This window comes from Manis pentadactyla, chromosome 1 (assembly GCF_030020395.1).
Source record: "Manis pentadactyla isolate mManPen7 chromosome 1, mManPen7.hap1, whole genome shotgun sequence".
NCBI classification, from domain to species: Eukaryota; Metazoa; Chordata; class Mammalia; order Pholidota; family Manidae; genus Manis; species Manis pentadactyla.
This window is the reverse complement of record NC_080019.1, coordinates 177,440,760-177,465,561: the sequence shown is the minus strand read 5'-3', so window position 1 is coordinate 177,465,561 and position 24,802 is coordinate 177,440,760. Positions and strand designations below refer to the sequence as shown.

Genomic DNA, 24,802 nt, shown 5'->3' with positions numbered 1-24,802 from the left:
AGTATAGTTACATAACCAAAGCATATCTGTAATTACCAGCCATCTGCAGTGAAACCAAGAAAACCAGTTAGGCACCTTAGGCATTTGTGAAAACTTATCTATGATATGGTGGATATTGTCCAACTGAACTTGAACAGTCTGAGAGAAATCAGACAAATTAAAACAACCCATTCCTGGGGACTGTTCACATGCCATATGTTCTTTTAACAATAAATAGTTTGTAGTTGTAAGACTTTGGAGCGCTACAATTTGCACTTCTCCAAATTCTTGGTTGAGTTCCAACAGTATAGATCCAGTCAAATTTGTTGTTTTACTGTATGCACAGGCCAGCTTAGATATCTCCTTCATTCCCATCGCAAGTCCAGGAGCTGGTGGGATGAGTGCATCTACAGCTGTAGCAGTGCGTGGATCTTTGTTGGGGTTTTTTGATGATCATCTTCTGGCATGAGTCTTCCAGAGAGTGCTGATGTTGGAAGTTCTTTTTCATATCGTATCTTAGTTCATTTTCGGGGTAGCCCTATTAGGCTTTGATCTTCTGTATAAACGCAAACAGACCCTTTGCCTACACTTTTATATGCCCTTTATACCCTTGTGTAGAACTCATTGGAAGTTACCACACAGGAACTGCCCTTTTATTGTTTTGTTTTGTTTTTGGTATCACTAATCTACACTTACATGATGAATATTATGTTTACTAGGCTCTCCGCTATACCAGGTCTCCCCTATAAACCCCTTTACAGTCACTGTCCATCAGCATAGCAAAATGTTGTAGAATCACTACTTGCCTTCTCTGTGTTGTACAGCCCTCCCTTTTCTCCTACCCCCCCCATGCATGTTAATCTTAATACCCCCCTGCTTCTCCCCCCCCCTTATCCCTCCCTACCCACCCATCCTCCCCAGTCCCTTTCCCTTTGGTACCTGTTAGTCCATTCTTGAGTTCTGTGATTCTGCTGCTGTTTTGTTCCTTCAGTTTTTCCTTTGTTCTTATATTCCACAGATAAGTGAAATCATTTGGTATTTCTCTTTTTCCGCTTGGCTTGTTTCGCTGAGCATAATACCCTCCAGCTCCATCCATGTTGCTGCAAATGGTAGGATTTGCCCTTTTCTTATGGCTGAGTAGTATTCCATTGTGTATATGTACCACATCTTCTTTATCCATTCATCTATCGATGGACATTTAGGTTGCTTCCAATTCTTGGCTATTGTAAATAGTGCTGTGATAAACATAGGGGTGCACTGATCTTTCTCATACTTGATTGCTGCATTCTTAGGGTAAATTCCTAGGAGTGCAATTCCTGGGTCAAATGGTAAGTCTGTTTTGAGCATTTTGATGTACCTCCATACTGCTTTCCACAATGGTTGAACTAACTTGCATTCCCAGCAGCAGTGTAGGAGGGTTCCCCTTTCTCCACAGCCTCGCCAACATTTGTTGTTGTTTGTCTTTTGGATGGCAGCCATCCTTACTGGTGTGAGGTGATACCTCCTTGTAGTTTTAATTTGCATTTCTCTGATAATTAGCGATGTGGAGCATCTTTTCATGTGTCTGTTGGCCATCTGTATTTCTTTTTTGGAGAACTGTCTGTTCAGTTCCTCTGCCCATTTTTTAATTGGGTTATTTGTTTTTTGTTTGTTGAGGCGTGTGAGCTCTTTATATATTCTGGACGTCAAGCCTTTATCGGATGTGTCATTTTCAAATATATTCTCCCATACTGTAGGGCTCCTTTTTGTTCTATTGATGGTGTCTTTTGCTGTACAGAAGCTTTTCAGCTTAATATAGTCCCACTTACTCATTTTTGCTGTTGTTTTCCTTGCCCGGGGAGATATGTTCAAGAAGAGGTCACTCATGTTTATGTCTAAGAGGTTTTTGCCTATGTTTTCTTCCAAAAGTTTAATGGTTTCATGGCTTACATTCAGGTCTTTGATCCATTTTGAGTTTACTTTTGTATATGGGGTTAGACAATGGTCCAGTTTCATTCTCCTACATGTAGCTGTCCAGTTTTGCCAGCACCACCTGTTGAAGAGACTGTCATTTCGCCATTGTATGTCCATGGCTCCTTTATCAAATATTAATTGACCATACATGTCTGGGTTAATGTCTGGATTCTCTAGTCTGTTCCATTGGTCTGTGGCTCTGCTCTTGTGCCAGTACCAAATTGTCTTGATTACTATGGCTTTATAGTAGAGCTTGAAGTTGGGGAGTGAGATCCCCCCTACTTTATTCTTCTTTCTCAGGATTGCTTTGGCTATTCGGGGTCTTTGGTGTTTCCATATGAATTTTTGAATTATTTGTTCCAGTTCATTGAAGAATGTTGCTGGTAGTTTCATAGGGATTGCATCAAATCTGTATATTGCTTTGGGCAGGATGGCCATTTTGACGATATTAATTCTTCCTAGCCACGAGCATGGGATGAGTTTCCATCTGTTAGTGTCCCCTTTAATTTCTCTTAAGAGTGACTTGTAGGTAGTTTTCAGAGTATTGAGTCTTTCACTTCTTTGGTTAGGTTTATTCCTAGGTATTTTATTTTTTTTGATGCAATTGTGAATGGAGTTGTTTTCCTGATTTCTCTTTCTGTTGGTTCATTGTTAGTATATAGGAAAGCCACAGATTTCTGTGTGTTGATTTTGTATCCTGCAACTTTGCTGTATTCTGATATCAGTTCTAGTAGTTTTGGGGTGGAGTCTTTAGGGTTTTTTATGTACAGTATCATGTCATCTGCAAATAGTGACAGTTTAACTTCTTCTTTACCAATCTGGATTCCTTGTATTTCTTTATTTTGTCTGATTGCCGTGGCTAGGACCTCCAGTACTATGTTAAATAACAGTGGAGAGAGTGGGCATCCCTGTCTAGTTCCCGATCTCAGAGGAAATGCTTTCAGCTTCTCGCTGTTCAATATAATGTTGGCTGTGGGTTTATCATAAATGGCCTTTATTATGTTGAGGTACTTGCCCTCTATTCCCATTTTGCTGAGAGTTTTTAACATGAATGGATGTTGAACTTTGTCGAATGCTTTTTCAGCATCTATAGAGATGATCATGTGGTTTTTGTCTTTCTTTTTGTTGATGTGGTGGATGATGTTGATGGACTTTCGAATGTTGTACCATCCTTGCATCCCTGGGATGAATCCCACTTGGTCATGGTGTATGATCCTTTTGATGTATTTTTGAATTCAGTTTGCTAATATTTTATTGAGTATTTTTGCATCTACATTCATCAGGGATATTGGTCTGTAGTTTTCTTTTTTGGTGGGGTCTTTGCCTGGTTTTGGTATTAGGGTGATGTTAGCTTCATAGAATGAGTTTAGGAGTATCCCCTCCTCCTCTATTTTTTGGAAGACTTTAAGGAGAATGGGTATTATGTCTTCTCTGTATGTCTGATAAAATTCCGAGGTAAATCCATCTGGCCCGGGGGTTTTGCTCTTTGGTAGTTTTTTGATTACCGCTTCAATTTCGTTGGTGGTAATTGGTCTGTTTAGATTTTCTGTTTCTTCCTGGGTCAATCTTGGAAGGTTGTATTTTTCTAGGAAGTTGTCCATTTCTCCTAGGTTTCCCAGCTTGTTAGCATATAGGTTTTCATAGTATTCTGCAATAATTCTTTGCATTTCCGTGGGGTCCGTCGTGATTTTTCCTTTCTCGTTTCTGATACTGTTGATTTGTGTTGACTCTCTTTTCTTCTTAATAAGTCTGGCTAGAGGCTTATCTATTTTGTTTATTTTCTCGAAGAACCAGCTCTTGGTTTCATTGATTTTTGCTATTGTTTTATTCTTCTCAATTTTATTTATTTCTTCTCTGATCTTTATTATGTCCCTCCTTCTGCTGACCTTAGGCCTCATCTGTTCTTCTTTTCCCAATTTCGGTAATTGTGACATTAGACCATTCATTTGGGATTGCTCTTCCTTTTTTAAATATGCTTGATTGCTATATACTTTCCTCTTAAGACTGCTTTTGCTGTGTCCCACAGAAGTTGGGGCTTAGTGTTGTTGTTGTCATTTGTTTCCATATATTGCTGGATGTCCATTTTGATTTGGTCATTGATCCATTGATTATTTAGGGGCGTGTTGTTAAGCCTCCATGTGTTTGTGAGCCTCTTTGCTTTCTTTGTACAGTTTATTTCTAGTTTTATGCCTTTGTGGTCTGAAAAGTTGGTTGGTAGGATTTCAATTTTTTGGAATTTTCTGAGGCTCTTTTTGTGGCCTAGTATGTGGTCTATTCTGGAGAATGTTCCATGTGCACTTGAGAAGAATGTATATCCCGTTGCTTTTGGATGTAGAGTTCTATAGATGTCTATTAGGTCCATCTGCTCTACTGTGTTGTTCAGTGCTTCCGTGTCCTTACTTATTTTCTGCCCAGTGGATCTGTCCTTTGGGGTGAGTGGTGTGTTGAAGTCTCCTAGAATGAATGCATTGCAGTCTATATCCCCCTTTAGTTCTGTTAGTATTTGTTTCACATATGCTGGTGCTCCTGTGTTGGGTGCATACATATTTAGAATGGTTATATCCTCTTGTTTGACTGAGCCCTTTATCATTATGTAATGTCCTTCTTTATCTCTTGTTACTTTCTTTGTTTTGAAGTCTATTTTGTCTGATATTAGTACTGCAACCCCTGCTTTCTTCTCACTGTTGTTTGCTTGAAATATGTTTTTGCATCCCTTGACTTTTGGTCTGTACATGTCTTTGGGTTTGAGGTGAGTTTCTTGTAAGCAGCATATAGATGGGTCTTGCTTTTTTATCCATTCTGTTACTCTGTGTCTTTTGATTGGTGCATTCAACCCATTAACATTTAGGGTGACTATTGAAAGATATGTACTTATTGCCATTGCAGGCTTTAAATTCGTGGTTACCAAAGGTTCAAGGTTAGCCTCTTTAGTATCTTACTGCCTAACTTAGCTCGCTTATTGAGCTGTTATATACACTGTCTGGAGATTCTTTTCTTCTCTCCCTTCTTGTTCCTCCTCCTCGATTCTTCATATGTTGGGTGTTTTGTGCTGTGCTCTTTCTAGGAGTGCTCCCATCTAGAGCAGTCCCTGTAAGATGTTCTGTAGAGGTGGTTTGTGGAAAGCAAATTCCCTCAGCTTTTGTTTGTCTGGGAATTGTTTAATCCCACCGTCATATTTGAATGATAGTCGTGCTGGATACAGTATCCTTGGTTCAAGGCCCTTCTGTTTCATTGTATTAAATATATCATGCCATTCTCTTCTGGCCTGTAGGGTTTCTGTTGAGAAATCTGACGTTAGCCTGATGTGTTTCCCTTTATAGGTGACCTTTTTCTCTCTAGCTGCCTTTAACACTCTTTCCTTGTCCTTGATCTTTGCCATTTTAATTATTATGTGTCTTGGTGTTGTCCTTCTTGGATCCTTTCTGTTGGGGGTTCTGTGTATTTCCGTGGTCTGTTCGATTACTTCCTCCCCCAGTTTGGGGAAGTTTTCAGCAAATATTTCTTCTAAGATACTTTCCATCTCTTTTCCTCTCTCTTCTTCTTCTGGGACCCCTATAATACGGATATTGTTCCTTTTGGATTGGTCACACAGTTCTCTTAATATTGTTTCATTCCTGGAGATCCTTTTGTCTCTCTCTATGTCAGCTTCTATGCGTTCCTGCTCTCTGATTTCAATTCCATCAATGGCCTCTTGCATTCTATCCATTCTGCTTATAAACCCTTCCAGAGTTTGTTTCATTTCTGCGATCTCCTTTCTCGCATCTGTGATCTCCCTCCGGACTTCATCCCATTTCTCTTGCGTATTTCTCTGCATCTCTGTCAGCATGTTTATGATTCTTATTTTGAATTCTTTTTCAGGAAGACTGGTTAGGTCTGTCTCCTTCTCTGGTGTTGTCTCTGTGATCTTTGCCTGTAGCTTTGCCTTTTCATGGTGATACGAATAGTTTGCAGAGCTGGGATGAGTGTCGGCTGGAAGGACTTCCTTTCTTGTTGGTTTGTGGCCCTCCTCTCCTGGGAGAACAGCGACCTCTAGTGGCTTGTGGTGCGCAACTGCGCGCAGACAGGTTTTCTGCTTCCTGCCCGGCTGCTATGGAGTTTATCTCCAGTCTTGCTGCGGGCGTGGCCTGGCTCGGGCAGCTACTCCAAAATGGTGGAGTCGCGTTGGAGCAGGAGCGGCTGGGAGGCTATTTATCTCTGTAAGGGGCCTCCCTGCTCCCTGCAGCCCAGGGGTTAGGGTGCCCAGAGATCCCCGGATTCCCTACCTCTGGATTAAGTGACCCGCCCTGCCCCTTTAAGACTCCCAAAAGCATCCGCCAAAACAAAACAACGAACACCAAAAAAAAAAAAAAAAGAAAAATTTTAAATTAAAAAAAAAAAATTTTTTTTTTAAGTGAAAAAAAAGGTGGTCGCTCGTTTTTCTTTATTCTCCGGTGCCAGCTTCGGGCCTCTGCTCACCGGTCTTGCTGCCCTGTTTCCCTAGTATTGGGGTCCCTATCCCTTTAAGACTTCCAAAAAGCGCTCGCCAAAGGAAAACAACAAAAAAGCAAAAAAAAAAAAAAAAAAATGGTCGCGCGCTTTTCTTATCCTCCGGTGCCCGGCCTCTAGTGCCCGCTCACTGTTCTTGCTGCCCTGTTTTCCTAGTATCGAGGGCCCTGCACTCTGGCCCGGATGGCTGGGGCTGGGTGCTCGGCAGTCCTGGGCTCCGTCTCCCTCCTGCTCTGCCTGCTCTTCTCCCGCCGGGAGCTGGGGGGAGGGGCGCTCGGCTCCCGCGGGGCCGGGGCTTGTATCTTACCCCCTTTGCGAGGCGCTGGGTTCTCTCAGGTGCGGATGTGGTCTGGATATTGTCCTGTGTCCTCTGGTCTTTATTCTAGGAAGGGTTGTCTTTGTTATATTTTCATAGATATATGTTGTTTTGGGAGGAGATTTCCGCTGCTCTACTCACGCCGCCATCTTCCGCCCCTCCCCGGGGATATATCTTAAGGGCAAAAAGAAGTATAAATAAATTTTCAACTGCTTTTAATAATCATATAGGACTTATAGTTATTCTGATATTATATTTGTGTATGGATGTAGCAAATAGTATTTACGTTAATATTAGGGACCTGGATTTTTAGCTTAAGAAAACATGGAAATATAAAATCAAAGAAGTTATATAAATTTGAGTTGGTAATATCACTAGGGATTCATGATGTATTTTCTGGAAACAACAGCAACATACAAAAACCCAGCTCTGTCCTAAAACTGCCTAAAAATAGTGAAATACCTGTAGCTGTGAGCACTGCTAGTACCCTGAGATTGTGGCCATTAGAATTTTTCTCTCAAAGGAATAAGGCTCCTTGAAAAATAGACAGTCTTGATTAAAAGATAGGAAATATTCAAGATGAACCTGTGATAGTCTTCCATAACATAAGTTGTGTAAGAACATTGAAATTGTGTTGAAAAGACTGAGGAGATAGCTTTGAATAAGCTCCCATTAGCCAAAAGTGGGGTATTTTTGAGTATCAGTAAGGGTTGAGGACCAAAGTAGAATATCAAGGCTCAGATTTACTCTTCTGCTTAAAAAAAAACCAGGAATAAACAGACAAGACATATGAAACAGCAGTTCAAGAAACCGGATATCAAGCAGTGAAGGTCAACCGTATACTTGCCTCAGCTTACTGCATGTTAAAGTTTCCTACCTTCAACACAGGGAGGGGGAACCAAGGGAGAACCCACAGCCTCTCTGAGTTGAGAAAGAGCTGAGAGTCTAGGGAGATCTGGGCAAACAAAGTTCATTATGGAATACCAGAAAGGAAAGACCTATATATAGAGAGAGAGAAGGCTAGAGATCTTCAAAGGGCTTTTTTGAATATTTAGCCAGAGTTCTGATCAAAATGTGTGCTTGAGGAAACTACCCAAGGCTAGAGAAAATATCACCCAAAAGGATTAGGGGGAACAGTGCCTGACACACAGGGCTGAGAATGATGCCTGTTCCCTTAAGCAGACTGGGAAAACTCATAATTCATGGGGCATTAGGTAGAGTATTCAGGAGATTCCTGCCTCAGTAGTGGAGTTTAGCCATAGAGTTAGTACTGCCCCAGACTTACCTAACATCATAAATGCAAGTTCCAAGAGGATCAAACTGTTTCTGTATACCTTAGCTACATTTCAGAACAGTGCCCAAGATTTATAGGAGTACAAAAAAATCACCAGTACCCAACAAAGTCAGATTGACAATGTCTGATTGCCAAGTGTACAAAAAAGCAGGAGAAACACAACCATTAATAAGGAGAATGATAAATTGAAGCTGACTCAGAACTAATGCAGACATTAGAATTAGCAGAGAAAGACAGTAAAACAGTATTGTAATTGTATTCTATGTGTTCCAAAGTTAAGTAGGGACATGGAAAATATTAAAGACTCAAATTGAACTTCTAGAGATGAATACTATGTCTGAGAACAAAAATTCACAGATAGGGTCAATTATAAATTAGAAATTGGAGAAGAAGAGATAAGTGAGCTTCAAGAGATAAGAATAGAAATTATCCAAAATGGAAAGGAGGTTAAAGAATACACACACACACACACACACACACACACACACACACACACACACTCTCATGAGAAGACATTGGTGAGCTGTAGGACAACTTTTAAGAAACATTTATTTCAGGGAAATTTGGAGTCCTTGAAGGAGAGGAGAGAGGGTGGAAGAGATAAAAGTACTTCAAGAATAATAGCTTAAAATGTTTCATAATTAATGAAAACTATAAACTCACTGATCCACGAAACCGAATCTCAGGCACAGAAAATTACACCATGGCATGTTATGACCAAACTTCTCAAAACTAGAAAGAAAAACACCCAGAGAAAATAGACATGTTCCATCAGAGAAGATAAAGGTGACAGAGAAAAAGATGGCGGAGTAGGAAAGCAAGGCGGAAAACACATAAAACACATAAAATCCTCCCCAAAACACAATAAAACATGAAAGTACAAATATCCCTAAACCTGAAAATTACCCAAAGACTGCAGAACAGACTACCTCCATTTGGGGAAGAAGAGAAGACCTCACAGAAAGGGGTAAAGTGACAAAGCAGCAGTTGAGTAGGACCCAAGCCCTCTCCCACCCCAGCCCACAGACGGGAGAAAGGAGAACAGCAGGGAGAGGGGAAGATCCCAGGATCACTGAACACCGGGCCTTTAAGATCTGCTTCAGGAGCACAAGCCCATATTACATGGTGTTCTGGTAATAGCAGGGATGGGCACCAAGGACAGGTGGAACACTCAGGGAGGCTGAGATCCCAGCCACTTGTGGAGAACAGGCATGACCCACTGGTCCCCCTGAGACAAAAGCAAAGAGGACAGTTTGAGAGACTTACCAGCAGCAGGAGGGGTGCCAGAAGGGCAAGTGTTGGATGGGCCTCTTTTCTTAGAGAAAGGGCAGGTGGGTGATACCTCCCCAGCTCGTCCTTGGCTCAACAGTTTGGGAACTCTCAGGAGTCCCAGACTGCATTACCCTTGCTGGCAATGCAGCCCCGAGGCTCCTCCCTGCGTGTTCTGCTAGCTGACAACCCTCTTGGCAGGCAGTAGTGTCAGACTTTGCTGCCTGGTAGGCAGAGGGAGACCCTCCCAGCTTTTTCAGCTCTGTTTCAAGTCAACTGGGGAGGTCCCTGCAGGAGCCAGCCCCAAGTGCTCCTTCCTCCTTCTGGGTGTCCAAGTCTGGTGTTGAGTGTCCTGCCTGGGCAGAACCACACATTAGCCTGCCTGCCCCGTTAACCCAGCAGCCCCGCCATTGCTGCAGGCCAGGCGGAAGGTGGCCCTGCCCATAGTGACTCCAGCAGAGACTTCTGCAACGATCACAAAGGTACAGCCAAAGCAAACTGCCTACCCACACTCAGACTACTACAGAAGCCAGACAGGTATCCCTGCCCACTGTACATCCAACAGCTGTGGCTCCTGCTCTGTAGAGTAAAGAGTCTTGAGCTTCTGGGCACCAGAGGATGCCTCCTTCATAAAGCTATTACTCCATAGGTGAGGAAGCAGCAGATCCATCTAATACAAAGGAAGAAACAGAAACTCTGACAAAATGAGGAGGCAGAGGAATATGTTCCAAATAAAACTACACAATGACACCAGAAAGAGGGCTAAATAAGACAGAAATCAACCAATTTTCTTGATAAAGATTTAAAAGTTAAAGTCATAAATGTGCTCATGGATCTATAGAAAAATATTGAAGATCTCAGGGAGGACTTCACAAAGAGACCTGAAAAAGCCACTCAGACCTGAGGAATACAGTGAAATGAAACATAAAATAGAGAGATTTAAGAGTAGATTATTGCAGGTTGAGGAAGCTATGAAAGAAATGGAAATTAGGGAACAGGAAAACAATGAGCTGAAAAATAAAAAAGGATCTCTAGGAATGAAAGAATATTAAGAGAGCTGTGTGGCCAATCCAAATGGAATGATACTTGCATAATAGGGGTACCAGAAGGAGAAGAGGGAGACAAAAGGATACAAAGTCTCTTTGAGGAAATAATTTTTGAAGACTTCCCCAATGTGGGGAAGGAAATAGGCACTCAGGTCATGGAAGCACAGAGACCCCTAACAAAAGGAACCCCAGGAAGACAACTGTACAAAGACATATAATAATTAAAATGGCAAACATCAAGAATAAGGAGAGAGTACTGAAAGCAAGCAGCCAGAGAGAGAAAAAAGATACTTATAAAGGGAAATCCCATCAGGCTATCAGCAGACTTCTCAGCAGAAACCTTATAGAAGGGAGTGGCATGATTTATTTAATGTAGTGAAATGGAAGGACCGCCAACCAAGAATCCTCTACCCAGCAAGATTATCATTTAAATTTGAAGCAGGGATTAAACAATTTTCAGATAAAAGTTGAAGGAATTCACCACCGCTAAGCCAGCCTATAGGATATGTTAAAGGGACTGCTGTAGATGGAAATGTTCCTAAGGGTTAAATAGCTTTCACCAGTGAAAATAAACCCAAAATAAAGGTAGAAGACCAATTAATTACCAAGCAAGTACAAAATTAAAAGAAGCAAAATAAACTATTCACAAAATAGTCAAGGGATATACAAGAAATGCAGATTATGCCATCTACATAAAATGTGGAGGAGGAAGAAGAAAAAAAAGTACCTCTAGATGGTGTTTGAAATAATCAGCAATTTAAGATAGACTGATATAGTAAGGAAGCTATCTTTGAACCTTTGGTAACCACAAAACTAAAGCCAACAATAGATGGGCGCACGTGTGTGTGTGTGTGCGTGTGCATGCGCGCGCACACACACACACACAAATAAATAGAAATTCAATTACAGCTCTAAAGAAATCTATCAAATAACAAGAGTATAAGATGGGAAAAAAGGAACAGACAGGAGCGATAGAAACAACCAGAGAACAATTAATAAAATAGTAATAAGGACATATCTCTCAATAATCATCTTAAATATATATGGACTGAATGCACCAATCAAAAGACATAAGAGTGGCAGAAATGGATAAGGATACTATACCCATCTACATGCTGCTTACAAGAGATTCATTTCAGACCCAAAGACATACACAGACTATAAGTGAAGGGATGGAAAGAGATATTTCATGCAAATAATAGGGAGGAAAAAGCAGGAGTAGTAGTAGTACTCATATCAGACAAAATAGATTTCAAAACAAAATAACAAGAGACCAAGGACATAATGATAAAGAGGTCAGTCCAATGAGACGATATAACCATTATAAATATGCATCCAATATAGAAGCACCTAAATGTAAAGCAAATACTAACAGAATTAAAGGAGAAATAGACTGCAACACATTCATTTTAGGAGACTTTAGCACACTGCTCACATCAATAGACAGATCAACCAGACAGAAAATAAGTAAGGAAACAGAGGCATTGAACATACATTAGATCAGATTGATTCAACAGATATCTACAGAACTTTCCACCCAAAAGCAGCAGGATAGACATTCTTCTCAAATGTACATGGAACGTTTTCCAGAATAGAGTACACACCAGGCCACAGGAAAAGCCTCAATAAATTAAAAAAGACTGAAATTGTATCAAGCAACTTCTCAGACCACAATAGTATGAAATTAGAAATAAATTACACAAGGAAAACAAGCCTACAAACACATGGAGGCTAAATAACATGCTTCTGAATAATCAGTGAATCAATGACCAAATTAAAACGGAAATCAAGCAATACATGGGGACAAATGAAAACAAAACCTGTGGGATTCAGTGAAGGCAGTTCTAAGAGGAAAGTACATAGCAATACAGACTTACCTCAAGAAACAAGAACAATCCCAAATAAACGGTCTAAACAAATAAAACCAGAAAAAGAAGAACAAATGAAACCCAAAGCTGGTAGAAGAAGGAACATAATAAAGATCAGAGCAGAAATAAATAGAGAAGAATAAAACAATAGAAAAAAAATCAGTGAAACCAGGAGCTGGTTCTTTCAGAAAGTAAACAAAATAGATAACCCCCCAGCTAGACTTATCAAGAAAAAAAGAGTGTACACAAAATCAGAAACAAAGGAGAAATAATCAGAAAGGACACCACAGAAATACAAAGAATTATTAGGGAATACTATGAAAAATTATGTGCTGATAAATTGGACAACATAGAAGAAATGGACAACTTTCTAGAAAAATACAATCTTCCAAGACTGACCCAGGAAGAAACAGAAAACCTGAACAGACCAATTAACAGCAATGAAATTGAATTGGTAATCAAAAAACTACCTAAAAATAAAACTACAATACCAGATGGCTTCACATTTGCCAAATTCTGCCAAACATTTAAAGAAGAGCTATTGCCCCTCCTTCTTAAAGTATTCTGAAATGTAGAGGAGGAGGGAATACTTCCAAATGTGTTCTATGAGGCCACATCACTGTAATACCAAAACCAGACAAAGACACCACAAAAAAAGAAAATGACAGACCAATATCCCTGATGAAAATAAATGCAGAAATACTCACAAAATATTAGCAAACAATAAAAAAACACATCAAAAGGATCATCCATCATGACCAAGTGGGATTTATTCCAGGGATGCAAGGATAGTACAAAAGTGTAAATCAACCAATATCATACATCACATTAACAAAAAGAAAGATAAAAATCACCTGATCATTTCAGTAGATGTTGAAAAAGTATTTGACAAAATTCAAAAACCATTCATGATGAAAACTCAGTAAAATGGGTATACAGGGCACATACCTCAACATAATAAAGGCCATATACAGCAAACCCATACCCACCATTGTACTTAATAGCAAAAAGCTGAAAGCTTTTCCTCTGAAATCAGGAACAAGTCAAGGATGCCCAGTCTCACCACTTTTATTCAACATAGTATGGGAGGTCCCAGCCACAACAGTCAGACAACATAAAGAGACAAAAGGCATCCACATTGGTAAGGAAGAAGTTACACTGTCATTATTTGCAGATGACATGATATTTTACATAGAAAACCCTAAAGAATCGACTAAAAAACTATTAGAACTAATAACTGAATTCAGCAAAGTTGTAGGATACAAAATTAATACATAGAAATTTGTTGCATTCCTATATAGTAATGAACTAGCAGAAAGAGAAATCAACTCCATTTACAGTTGCATCAAAAACAATAAAATACCTAGGAATAAACCTAATAAAGGGGGTGAAAGACCTGTACTCTGAAAACTACAAGATGCTCATGAGAAAAATTAATGACACCAATAAGGAAATCTATGCCATGCACGTAGATAGGAAGAATTAATATTGTCGAAATGGCTGTCCTGCCCAAAACAATTTACAGATTCATTGCAATCCCTATCAGAATACCAACAGCATTTTTCAGTGAACTAGAACAAATAGTTCTAAAATTCATATGGAACCACAAAAGACCCTGAGTAGGCAAAGCAATCCTAAGAAAGAAGAACAGAACTGGGGGGATTACACTCCCTAACTTCAAGCTCTACTACAAAGCTACAGTAATCAAAACAATTTGGTACTAGCACAAGAACGGATCCATAGATCAATGGAACAGAATAGAGAGCCCAGATATTAACCCACACATCTATGGTGAATTAACATATAATAAAGGAGCCTTGAATGTACAATGGGGAAATGACAGCTTCTTCAACAATTGGTGTTGGCAAAACTGGACAGCTACATGTAAGAGAATAAAGCTGTATTATTGTCTAACTCTATACACAAAGTTAAACTTCAAATGGATCAAAGACTTGAATATGTCATGATACCATAAAACTCAGAAGAAAACATAGGCAAAAATCTCTTGAATATGAACATGAGGAGTTTTTTCCTGTAAACATCAACTTGGGCAAGGAGAGCAAAATAAAAAATGAACAAGTGGGACTGCATTCAAATTAAAAAGCTGCTGTATAGCACATGACACAATCAACAGAACAAAAAGGCATCCCACTGTATGGGAGAATGATTCATCTGGTAAAGGGTTAACATCCAAAATATATAAAGAATTGATACTCTTCAACACCCAAAAAACAAATAACCCGATTCAAGAATGGGTGGAGGACCTGAACAGATACTTCTCCAAAGAAGAAATTAAGATGGCCAACAGGCACATGAGAAGATGCTCCACATAGCTAATCATCATGGAAATGCAAATTAAAACCACAATGAGGTGAAATCACCTCACACCAGTTAGGATGGCCACTATCCAAAACACATGAAATAAATGCTGATGGGGATTCAGAGTAATGGGAACCCTCCAACACTGTTGGTGGGAATGTAAATTGGTGCAGCTGTTTTGGAAAGCAATATGGAGGTTCCTCAAAAAACTAAAAATGGAAATACCATTTGACCCAGGAATTCCACTCTTAGAAATTTGCCAGAAGGAGAAAAAATCCCTGATGTGAAAAGACATATGCGCCCTTATATTTATCACTGCACTATTTGCAGTAGCCAAGATAGGGAAACAGACTAAATGTCCAACAGATGAGTGGATAAAGAAGAGGTGGTACATATTCACAATGGAATATTATTCAGCCATAAAAATAAAGGAAATCCTGCCATTTACAACAACATGGATAGAGCTAGAGGGTGTTATGCTCAGTGAAATAAGCCACGTGGAGAAAGATAAATATCATATGATTTCACTTATTTGTGAAGTATAAAAACAAAGCAAAACAGAAGGAACAAAATAACAGTAGACTCATAGACACCAAGAAGGGACTAGTGGTCACCAGGGGGGAAGGGTTGTGGTAGGATTGGGGGGACGGTGAAGGGGATAAAAGGGAACAATAATTTGCAATCACAATGTAAGTTGGTCAAGGAGATGGTAGTATAGCATGGAGAATATAGTCCATGATTCTGTAACATCTTACTACACTGATAGTAATTGCACTAGAGGGGATGAGGATTTAATAATGTGGGTTACTTGAACCACTGTGTGTTGTATATTTGGAACCAACATAGTAAGATGTATATCAACAACACTTCAGTAAAAAACAAGTTTAAGGGAATAAGAAAAAAGATAAAGGTGACATCAAATTTCTCATTGGCAGCGTACCATGTAAGCCAGAAGACAGTGGAAAAATATCTTCATAAAGTATTCAAGGAAAGAAATGATCACAGTTGAATTCTGTCTGGTAAAAATATTTTTCAGAAATGCTGGTGAAATAGAGACGTGTTTAGGCATATAAAAACTGAAAGAATTCAGCACCGCCAGATCTACACTACAAGCAATGTTAAAGAGTGTCGTTTAGGGAGAACTAAAATAATGCCTTGGATTACTTTGCATCAAATCCCAGCCATCAAATTATTTTTGTTTATAAATACTTCAGTATGCATCTCTAAAGATAAAGACTTAAAGCAGAGCAGTGTTATCATAGTTTAAAAAGGTAACAGTTCCGTAATACCAAGCACATTTAATCAATATCTGTCAGTTTTTCATTTCTGAGTTTAGCAGCCTTTGATGGTCACTGCCTGAATCTGTTACTTAACCGAGGAGTTGGAATGATCATTCTGTCATTCCTTCTGTACGATATTCCTTCTATTAGCTGGCATGTCACTCTAAAGAACAGCTTTTCCTCGAATATTTGGTTTTCCTGAGTTAGTAATCATATAGAAAAGATAAATAGCTGACTTCTTTTATTTGTTTCCAAAATAATACTTTGGTTCCTTGGAATCCACCAGAAGAACCAGTAAAGTGTGAGTGTGTTTTAATATTAGGAACATAGTATTTAACATAACATAGATATTTCAGGTAATTTCAGTTATAACTCTTCTGTATCATTTTTAATAAGCAACTTTATGGTTGTATAGTGACAATAAAGTGTACAATTTGGTAAGTTTTGACATATATTTATATCTGAAACCATCACCACAAAAAAGACAGTAAACATATTTATCTCTCCCCAAACTTTACTGGCACATCTTTTTCCTACCCTTCTCCTCCTCCTCCAAGCAACTTCTGATCTTTTTTTCTGTCACCGCTGACTAGTTTGCATAAATGGAATCATACAATATGTATTCTTTTTTGTCTGGCTTCTTTCAATAAGTGTAGTAATCTTGAGATTCACTTACGTTGTATGTATCAGTAGTTTATTCTGTTTGTTTTTTTTTTTTTTTGAGTAGTATTCTTTTAATGGATAAACCACGGGTTTATCCATTCACCTGTTGCTGGTAATTTGGATTGTTTCCACTTTTTGGTGATTGCAAATAAAGTGGCTATGAATGTTCATGGGCACCTCTTTGTAAGAATATGTATTTCCTCTTCTCTGAGGTGGTTATGTAGGAGCAAATGGCTGGGTTGTATAGTGGGTGTATGCATAAGCTGCCAACTGTTTGCCTAAATGGATTGTGCTATTTTAGCTTACCACAAGCAATATAGGAGGGTTTTAGTTGCTCCATACCATTGTCACTTTTTGGTGTGGTCAGGCTTTTTCATTTTACCTATTCTGAAGTGTGTGTATTATGTCATTATGGTTTTAATTTGCATTTCTCTAATGACTAATGTTGAGAGCATCTTTTCATGTACTTATTTGCCATCTGTATATCTACTTAGAGAAGTCTGTTTAAATATTTTTCTTATTTTTAAAATTGAGTTGTCTTTTGCATACAATCTTCTGTTGGATATGTTTTACAAATACTTTCTCCCAGTCAGTGGCTTGCCTTTTCATTTTCAGAAGTGATTTTTGAAGAGCAAAGGTTTTTTATTTTGGAGTTCCATGTATCAAGTTTTCTTCTTTTATGGATTGTGCTTTTGTGTGTCAAATCTGAGAATCTGTGAAATCCAAGGTCACTTAAGACTTACTCTATTTCTTTAAGAAGTTTTTTCTTTAATGATTTTCGTATGATTTCTTTAAGAAGTTTAGTGTTCTGGCTTAAATTTAGGTCATGATCATTTGTATTTTATTTTTGTATATAACATGAGGTAAGGGTAAAGGGGCCATTTTTTTTTCATCTGGCTATCCAGTTGTTCAGGTGCCATCTGTTGAAAAGACTGTTTTTTTCTCATTGAGTTGCCCAAAACCTTTTACAATCAACTGACCATATCTCTGTGGGTCAGCTTCTGGACTTCTCTGTTCCATTGGTGTATTTGTGTGTCTTATATACCACACTGTCCTTGATTACCTTTATGAGTCGTGAAATCAGCTTTCTAACCAGGTAGGTAAGCGCTCTAACCTTGTTCTTTTTCAAAATTGTTTTGGCTATTACAGGTTCTTTGCATTTTCTTTAGAATCAATTTGTCAGTTTGATGGACATGAAAGCCTGCTGGGAATTTTACTGTGTTTGTGTTAGATCAGTAGATAAGCTTGGGGGGTGGTGGTGGGAATTGATATCAACAATAATAAGTCTTTGACTCATAAGCCTGGTGTTTCTCTTCATTTATTTAGGTCTTTAATTTCTTTCAGCTGATTTGTAGTTTTGGTGTGTAGGTCTTCCACTTTTTGGTCAGATATTTCCTTAAGTATTTCATAGTTTCTGATGTTATAAATGGTGTCTTAAATTACAGTTTTCAGTTTGTTCATTGTTAATATTTAGAAATACAGTGTTTTCGAATGTCAGTCTCATCCTGAAGCTTGCTAAACTCCCTTATTAGTTCTAGAAGCTTTTCTGTAGATGCCATTGGGTTTTTTATATAGATAATTGTGTTGACTATAGATAAGGACAGTTTACTTTTTCCTTTCCAGTCTGGGTGCCTTGTATTTCTTTTACTTGCCTGACTGCACTGACTAGCACCTTATACAGTGCATTGTTGAATAGAAAAGGTGAAAGCAACATACCTTATACCTAATCTTAGATGAAGAGTAATTAATCTTTCATTTAGCTCCCCTTAGTTCAACACAGTTCCTTTTTTCCAGTTCAGTAGATTATAACTGTTCAGAATACTGACGTTTTGTTAGTTGACCCCTTTATTATTATGAAATTCCCTTCTTTATTTCTGATAGTTATTTCTCTGAAATCACCTTTGATGTTGATATAGTCATTCCAGCTTTCTGTTTACTAACCTTAGCATTGTTGATTAGCATTAGCAACCTTTTTCTACCTTTTTACTTTTGACATGTTTCTGTCTTTATATTTAAATTGGTTCATGTAGGCAGCATATAGTTTTATTTATATGTGTACAATTTAGTGATTGCTTTAGGTTTATATCTTTAACTTCGTCTACCTTTAACTGATATTATACCATGTCATGATTCATGGTTTTTGCTTCTACATATATTAAGCCCCCAATATATTATTACTTCTGTTTTAAATTGCCAGTTATCTTTTTTAAAGACAGTTTGCTAAACTCACCATACAATTCGCCCATTTTGAGTTCACAATTCAGTGGATTTTAGAGTGTTCACAGAGTTGTACAAACATCACCACAATGAATTTATGAACATTTTCATCACTGCCCAAAAGCTGTCATTCTTTATCCCCTGACTCTCCCCACCTCTCCCCTGCTTACCTAAAATACTTTTTGTCTTTAGATTGCCTATTCTGGGCATTTAATAAAAATAGAATCATGCAATATATGAACTTTTGTCATTGGCTTCTTTCCCACAGCAGATGTTATCAAGCTTCATCCATATGAAAACATGTTATCAGTACTTCATTCCCTTTTATTACCAAATAATATTCCACTGTGTGGGTATACCACTTTCTGTTTATCAGTTGATGGACATTTATACTGTTTTCACTTTTTGACTGTTATGACTAAAGCTGCTCTGAACATTTGTGTGTAAGTTGGTGTGGACATACATTTTCATTTCTCTTGGCTATATAATCCCCAAATGCATATTAGGAGTGGAGTTTCTGGGTTGTATGGTAACTCTGCTAACTATTTTGAGGAAATGCCAAACTGTTTTCTAAAAAGCCTCCACCATTTTACATTCCCACCAGCTATGTTCGAAGGTTCCAGTTTCTCCACATCCATGCCAAAACTTACTTGTTCTTTTTTTCCTAGTGGATAAGTGGATATGTTTTAAAGACCTTTTTTTAAATGAGAAGTTTTTAAAAGTTTAGAGATTTTAAAGGAGATTTTACATTTTTACTATTTCCGGTGCTTATTATTTTTTTATAAATCTATATTTCATCTGCTATCATTTTCTTTATGTCTGAAGAACATCCTTTAACATTTTCTTACAGAGCTGGTTTGCTGGTGATAAATTCTGTCAGCATTTGTATGTCTGAAGAAGGTCTGTTTCACCTTTGTTCTTAAGTCTTTTTCTTTTGATACTTTAAATATATTTGACCCACACTCTTCTGGTTCCCAGTGTTTCCAGCAGCATGCTGCTGCTGTTCTTATATTTTGGTTTTCTGCACATAAGATGTCTTTTCCTTTGGCTGCTTTATCTTTTTATTCTTGATTTTAAGCAGCTAGATTATGGAGTTCTTTCATATTTTCTTCATATTCTGCTTAGGGTTCTTGGAGATTGTGGATATGGGGGTTTATATTTTTCGAAAACTTGAAAAAAACTTTGGCCATTAATTATTCAAATATATTTACCCACCCCAACCTTGGTGCTCCAAATGCATGTATATTAGGCCACTTCATGTCCTGAAGTTGACAAACATTTGTACATATTTTCTCAGCTTTTTTTTCCATCACTTATTTTGGAGTGCTTCCAGCACTATGTCCTTATATTACCAATCTACTACAATATCTAATCTGCTGTTAATCCCATCCAACATACTTTTCATCTGAAAAATTGTATTTTCAACATCTAGATGTTTGATTAGCTGGTTTTTCATGGCTTCCTACTTTTCCTTCCTGTGGTTACACTTTCTTCTACTTTTTGAATATGTGGAATGTATTCATAACAACCATTTTAGTGTTCTTGTCTAGTTCTGCCATTTCTGGGTTGATTGATTAATTCTAGAATTTGATAGATGTGATTGATTTTTCTCTTTCTCATGGGTAGTCTTGTCTTGTTTTTTTTGCATGCTTCATAGTTATCAGTTGAATTCCAAGCATGTATTTTACTTTGTTTGGTGTTGAAGATTTCTGTGTTCTTTTATATGCATAATTCTGGAATTTGTCCTTAGATGTAGTTAAGTTACTTGGAGTCCGTCTGCTTTGGGCTGGTCCACAACAGCCTTTAATCCAGGGCTGATTTAGCCTTACTACTGAGTCAGTATTCTGAGTATTTTACTCACTGCTCCATATATTAGAAGGTCTTTTCTATTCCAGAGCTGGTTAAAACATGAAATATTCCTTGACCTGTGTGATCTTTGAAATTGTTCTGCATGCTTCTTGAAGGTGGTTCTTTTCCCAGCTTTGGGTCTTTTCCTTATATCTGTGATCACTGTTAAGGTAGACTAAAGAAGAACCTTCTGCAGATTTTTGGAGTTCCCCCTGTATTGATCTGTTCTTTCCAGTATTCTGCCTTGTGAATTCTAGTTGTCTTGGTCTCCTCAGTTCTGAACTCTTGTCTTCTCAACTGAGGGAGCTTTTAGGCCCTACTTGGGTTCACTCTCTGTGGCTGTAGCCTGGAAACTGTGGCCAGGCAATAATCTAAGGCAATTTACAGAGCTGATTTTTTCTTTCTTTTCTGAAGGACCAGTGTGTGCTGCCTTTTGTCCAGTGGCTGAAAACTATTATTAGTTATGGATTTTGTGTGCTGCTTTAGCTGCATAGGGTGAGAAAATAAATTATTGTTATTGGCATCATAACTTGATGAACAAGTGTGCTGCCTAGATTCTCCGGGATGTCACAGAGGCACCTTAGTGGGCTGCCTTTGGAGAGAACCAGTCTCCTTTTCCTACACAAATTAATGAATGCTTTAAAGGTACTGTTCAAGAAGTAGTCACTTGTCACTGGCTGCTGGACAGGTTGGGAAGGACAGGGAGCCTCAATCCACTGTGCTTGAGGATTTAAGTCAGAAGCATTAATCATTCTGATGTCATTTTTATCCTCATTTCCCCTCCGTATTATTGATAAGACTATCCTGTCACCTACTTCAGGGGAAGAGGGAAATGCCAAGCATGCTGCCCCAGGCTCCTTTTTCAACCTTACCTTTTATATGTATCATGTAGTGTCAGCTCTTCCCTAGTAAGTATTACCTCAACAGGTATTGGTAACAGTGTATTGTGATAGTTAATTGCATTGGATTATAAGACTGGAGAATTCTGAAATAGTTTGTCATCAGCAAAGGTTGAAAATGGCACAAACTTTTTTTAATTTAAAAATTTTAGAATTTTAAAAATTATTTTCAAAAAACTCCATCTTTATTGCCTTTTAAGTGGGGTGCCTAGTGTTTGGGTTAACTCCCTTGTGTTACGATTACTTCAGTAACAGTCTATTATTTTTCAGTTATTCAAGCGAAGAAATGTTGCTACAGCAGAAGAAGAAACAGAAGAAGATGTTATGTCAGATGGAGGCTTTCATGAGGCTCAGATTAATAACATGGAGATGGCACCAGTAAGTAAGATAATGAAAGAAACTCTTTTTAGTGTTTTTCTGAGAAAGATGGAGGCTTAGATCTCTTTTGGGATTTAAATAATAGGTTAGCTACAAAAAATTCTTGACATTTCTTTTTTTGAAAAGAAGCCATTTACTTAATCTCATGGTTCATAAAATGTTTATTATATTTTGAATAACATCTAGTTAAACAAAACAAAGTTAACAAATTATGAAAATTAATTCAGCTATTAAAACAAAGATGATATAATTAAATTATTCCTTAAAAGTTGAATGACAAGGGATACTTAAAAGAAATCTGAATTTGTTACTCATTTCTGTTACAAAGTTGGACATGTTTATGTGATTTAAAATTGGTTCACATTACAATTATTGGAATTTTCTATTGTAACCCATTTTGTAACTTTCTTGAGGTTACATAAACATTAAAATTATGCTGTATTTATAAGATTATACCTATCTAGATTTCCAGTTTATTATAATCAATCATATAATGTTTTAATAGATCTTTTATATATATATATATATATACATGGTTTTTGAAACACATTTCTTTTACCTCAGTCACCGAATTTCTGTCTCTACTGGCAACCACTAATAGAGTCTTACTAATTTTCAAGAAAAGAAATACTCCCCTTTTTTTGCAAATGGTGGAGTATTATGCACAGTATTTTATAGATTTTTCTTTTTTTCACTTCATAGATCTCCGAATTTTATGACTCAGTTTCCTTTGGATTTAGAGGAGCAGTTTAAATCCCTTTGGAACCTATATAGACATTGTAAACTATCCAATCATTTTGTGTGAATTCTTTTAGGCCCTTAGTAAAGCTGTCCATTTTTAAAAAGTGGATGTTAAGTGAATATGAAGTATTTTGTGGACTGTAGTATTAGCCAGGGTTCTATAGAGGAATCTACCAGTAGGAGAGTGATTGATTGATTGATTTTAAGGAATGGGCTTATGCACTTGTTGGAGCTGTTAAGTCTGAAATCCATAGGGCAAGCCAGTAGCCTGGAAATTCAGATAACAGTTGATGTTATTTTGAGGCTGAATTCCTTCTTCAGGAAACCTGTCTTTGCTTTTAAGACCTTCAGCTGATTGAATGAGGCCTTTCCACATTTTGGTGGGTAATTTGCTTTACTCAAGTATACTGACTTAAATACTAATCACATCTAAAGAATAACTTTCACTGCAGCATCGAGACTGTCCTGGTAGTTGGGTACCATAACCTAATCACGTTGACACAAAAAATTAACCATCACAGTTCACTCCTTGTCAACCTGGCATCCAAACACAATTCATTAAACTAAACCGAGTCTCAGATAAAGACACTAACAAAGTCATACCTACATGTAACATGATATAACTCTCCTGCATACAACTGAAAACGCACTAACCTTTTCTCCAAAAGAGGATACAAAAAGTCCTTGGATGATGTTCATACCTCTCTTTGATGTTCTGTAACTTAAATACTGTGGTGTAAAGTTAACAATACTTAAATACCGTGAATGTAATGTCAGTACATCTATGTTAAATGGTAAAGGGGGTTAGAGTGGGAAGAAAATGTTTATGTATGTATATATGTATATGTGTATGTGATGTGTGTGCAAACATTCATAACAATTACATGGATACTTTATTTAGGAATTAGTCTTGTAAGAGTCGAAGTTACATTTCTGACTCTGAAGAGCAGAATGCTTCATACTCCCCATGGGGATTCTCATGTGTTAGGTGTTGCTTACCAACTGTCTAGCATTTATAACTCTGCAGCTTTCTTTACAGTTCATCTTGTGGATGAAAAGCACTTTATTTCATTGTGACAAATGCTACTGAGAAGGTGACTAACTGCTAATGCTGGGGATGGCTTGTAGTAGGAAATGGAAAAGTTCTCATAAAGAAAGAAAATAGTGGGAACTGAAAAGTTTTAGTAAAGCAAAAAATAGAAATTTTAAATAAATGTAAGGAGCTGGTGAATTTGGCAGTGGCTAGAATCTCTGGTTATTATGAGACTATACTCATTCTATAAATACTTGCTAAGCATCTACTGTATGCCAGAGGTCAGTTATGGAGTGATAAAATAGACAGTCTTTGGCTTTCAAGCTTATAGTATCTGAGGGGAACCCAGACAATAAACAATAGCCCAGTAAAATATCTGATAGTGAAAAAGGCTGGGCACTAGATGAAGATGGAGTAATATGATAGAGATGGCATGGTTGCTTTAGATTTGGAGGTCATGAAAAGTCTTTGTTTAGAATTTAGCATTTTATCTGAATGACAAGGAACAACCAGCCTTGTGATGAGCAAGGAGAGGAAGAAAAATAAATGCCTTAAGTATTTACTAAGATTGCTTTTTAATGACAGACAAAGAATTTGGCTTCATCATATTATTAATCATCTCATACATTTCCTCATGTAAAGATGATCCTACCTTTGTGTAACTCTTCTAAGTAAACATCATTAATTTAATAACTTGCTCACAGTTTATATTGTTTTCCTTGGAATTAAAGTTAAAATAATTGTATTTGCCTTTTGCTTATGATCTCAGGGTGGTGTTATTACGTCTGACATGATTGAAATGATATTTTCTAATAGCCCAGAGCAACAGCTTTCAGCAACACAGAAATTCAGAAAGCTGCTTTCAAAAGGTGAGTTCTGAATGAGAAGTTGATTTTTAAATTTATTTACAAAATATTAACTTTCCCATAATCTATTTTTCATACCACAAACAACTTGCTTTGGAGTATGTCTATCAAGAGAATAAAGGGACACATAATAGACATATGTATAATTGTTGACCCATGGCTGTCTTTTGAATTTCCTTTGATGTAGGCAATCTTACCAGGACCAGAAAGCAGCATTCTCATTTCTGAGCTATCTTAAGAAAGACCTTAAAGTGATAACAGTGGTAATATTTCATGTTAATTCAAATTGAGAAACTCCACTCTTTTTTAAGAAAATCTTTAAAAATATCACTTGAAAGAGCAATGATT

At 37.6% G+C, this 24,802-nt stretch overlaps 1 protein-coding gene across 3 annotated transcripts in view; it reads left to right on the top strand.

The window, feature by feature from the left end:
- KPNA1 (karyopherin subunit alpha 1) overlaps positions 1-24,802 on the top strand; it is a 90,568-nt gene that overhangs the window by 38,082 nt on the left and 27,684 nt on the right. For all 3 annotated transcript variants that reach the window (XM_036883352.2, XM_036883351.2, XM_036883353.2), the window contains 2 exons: positions 21,707-21,814; positions 24,358-24,457. In XM_036883352.2, coding sequence (XP_036739247.1) covers positions 21,707-21,814; positions 24,358-24,457 — 208 coding nt within the window. The remainder of the gene's footprint in view (positions 1-21,706; positions 21,815-24,357; positions 24,458-24,802) is intronic.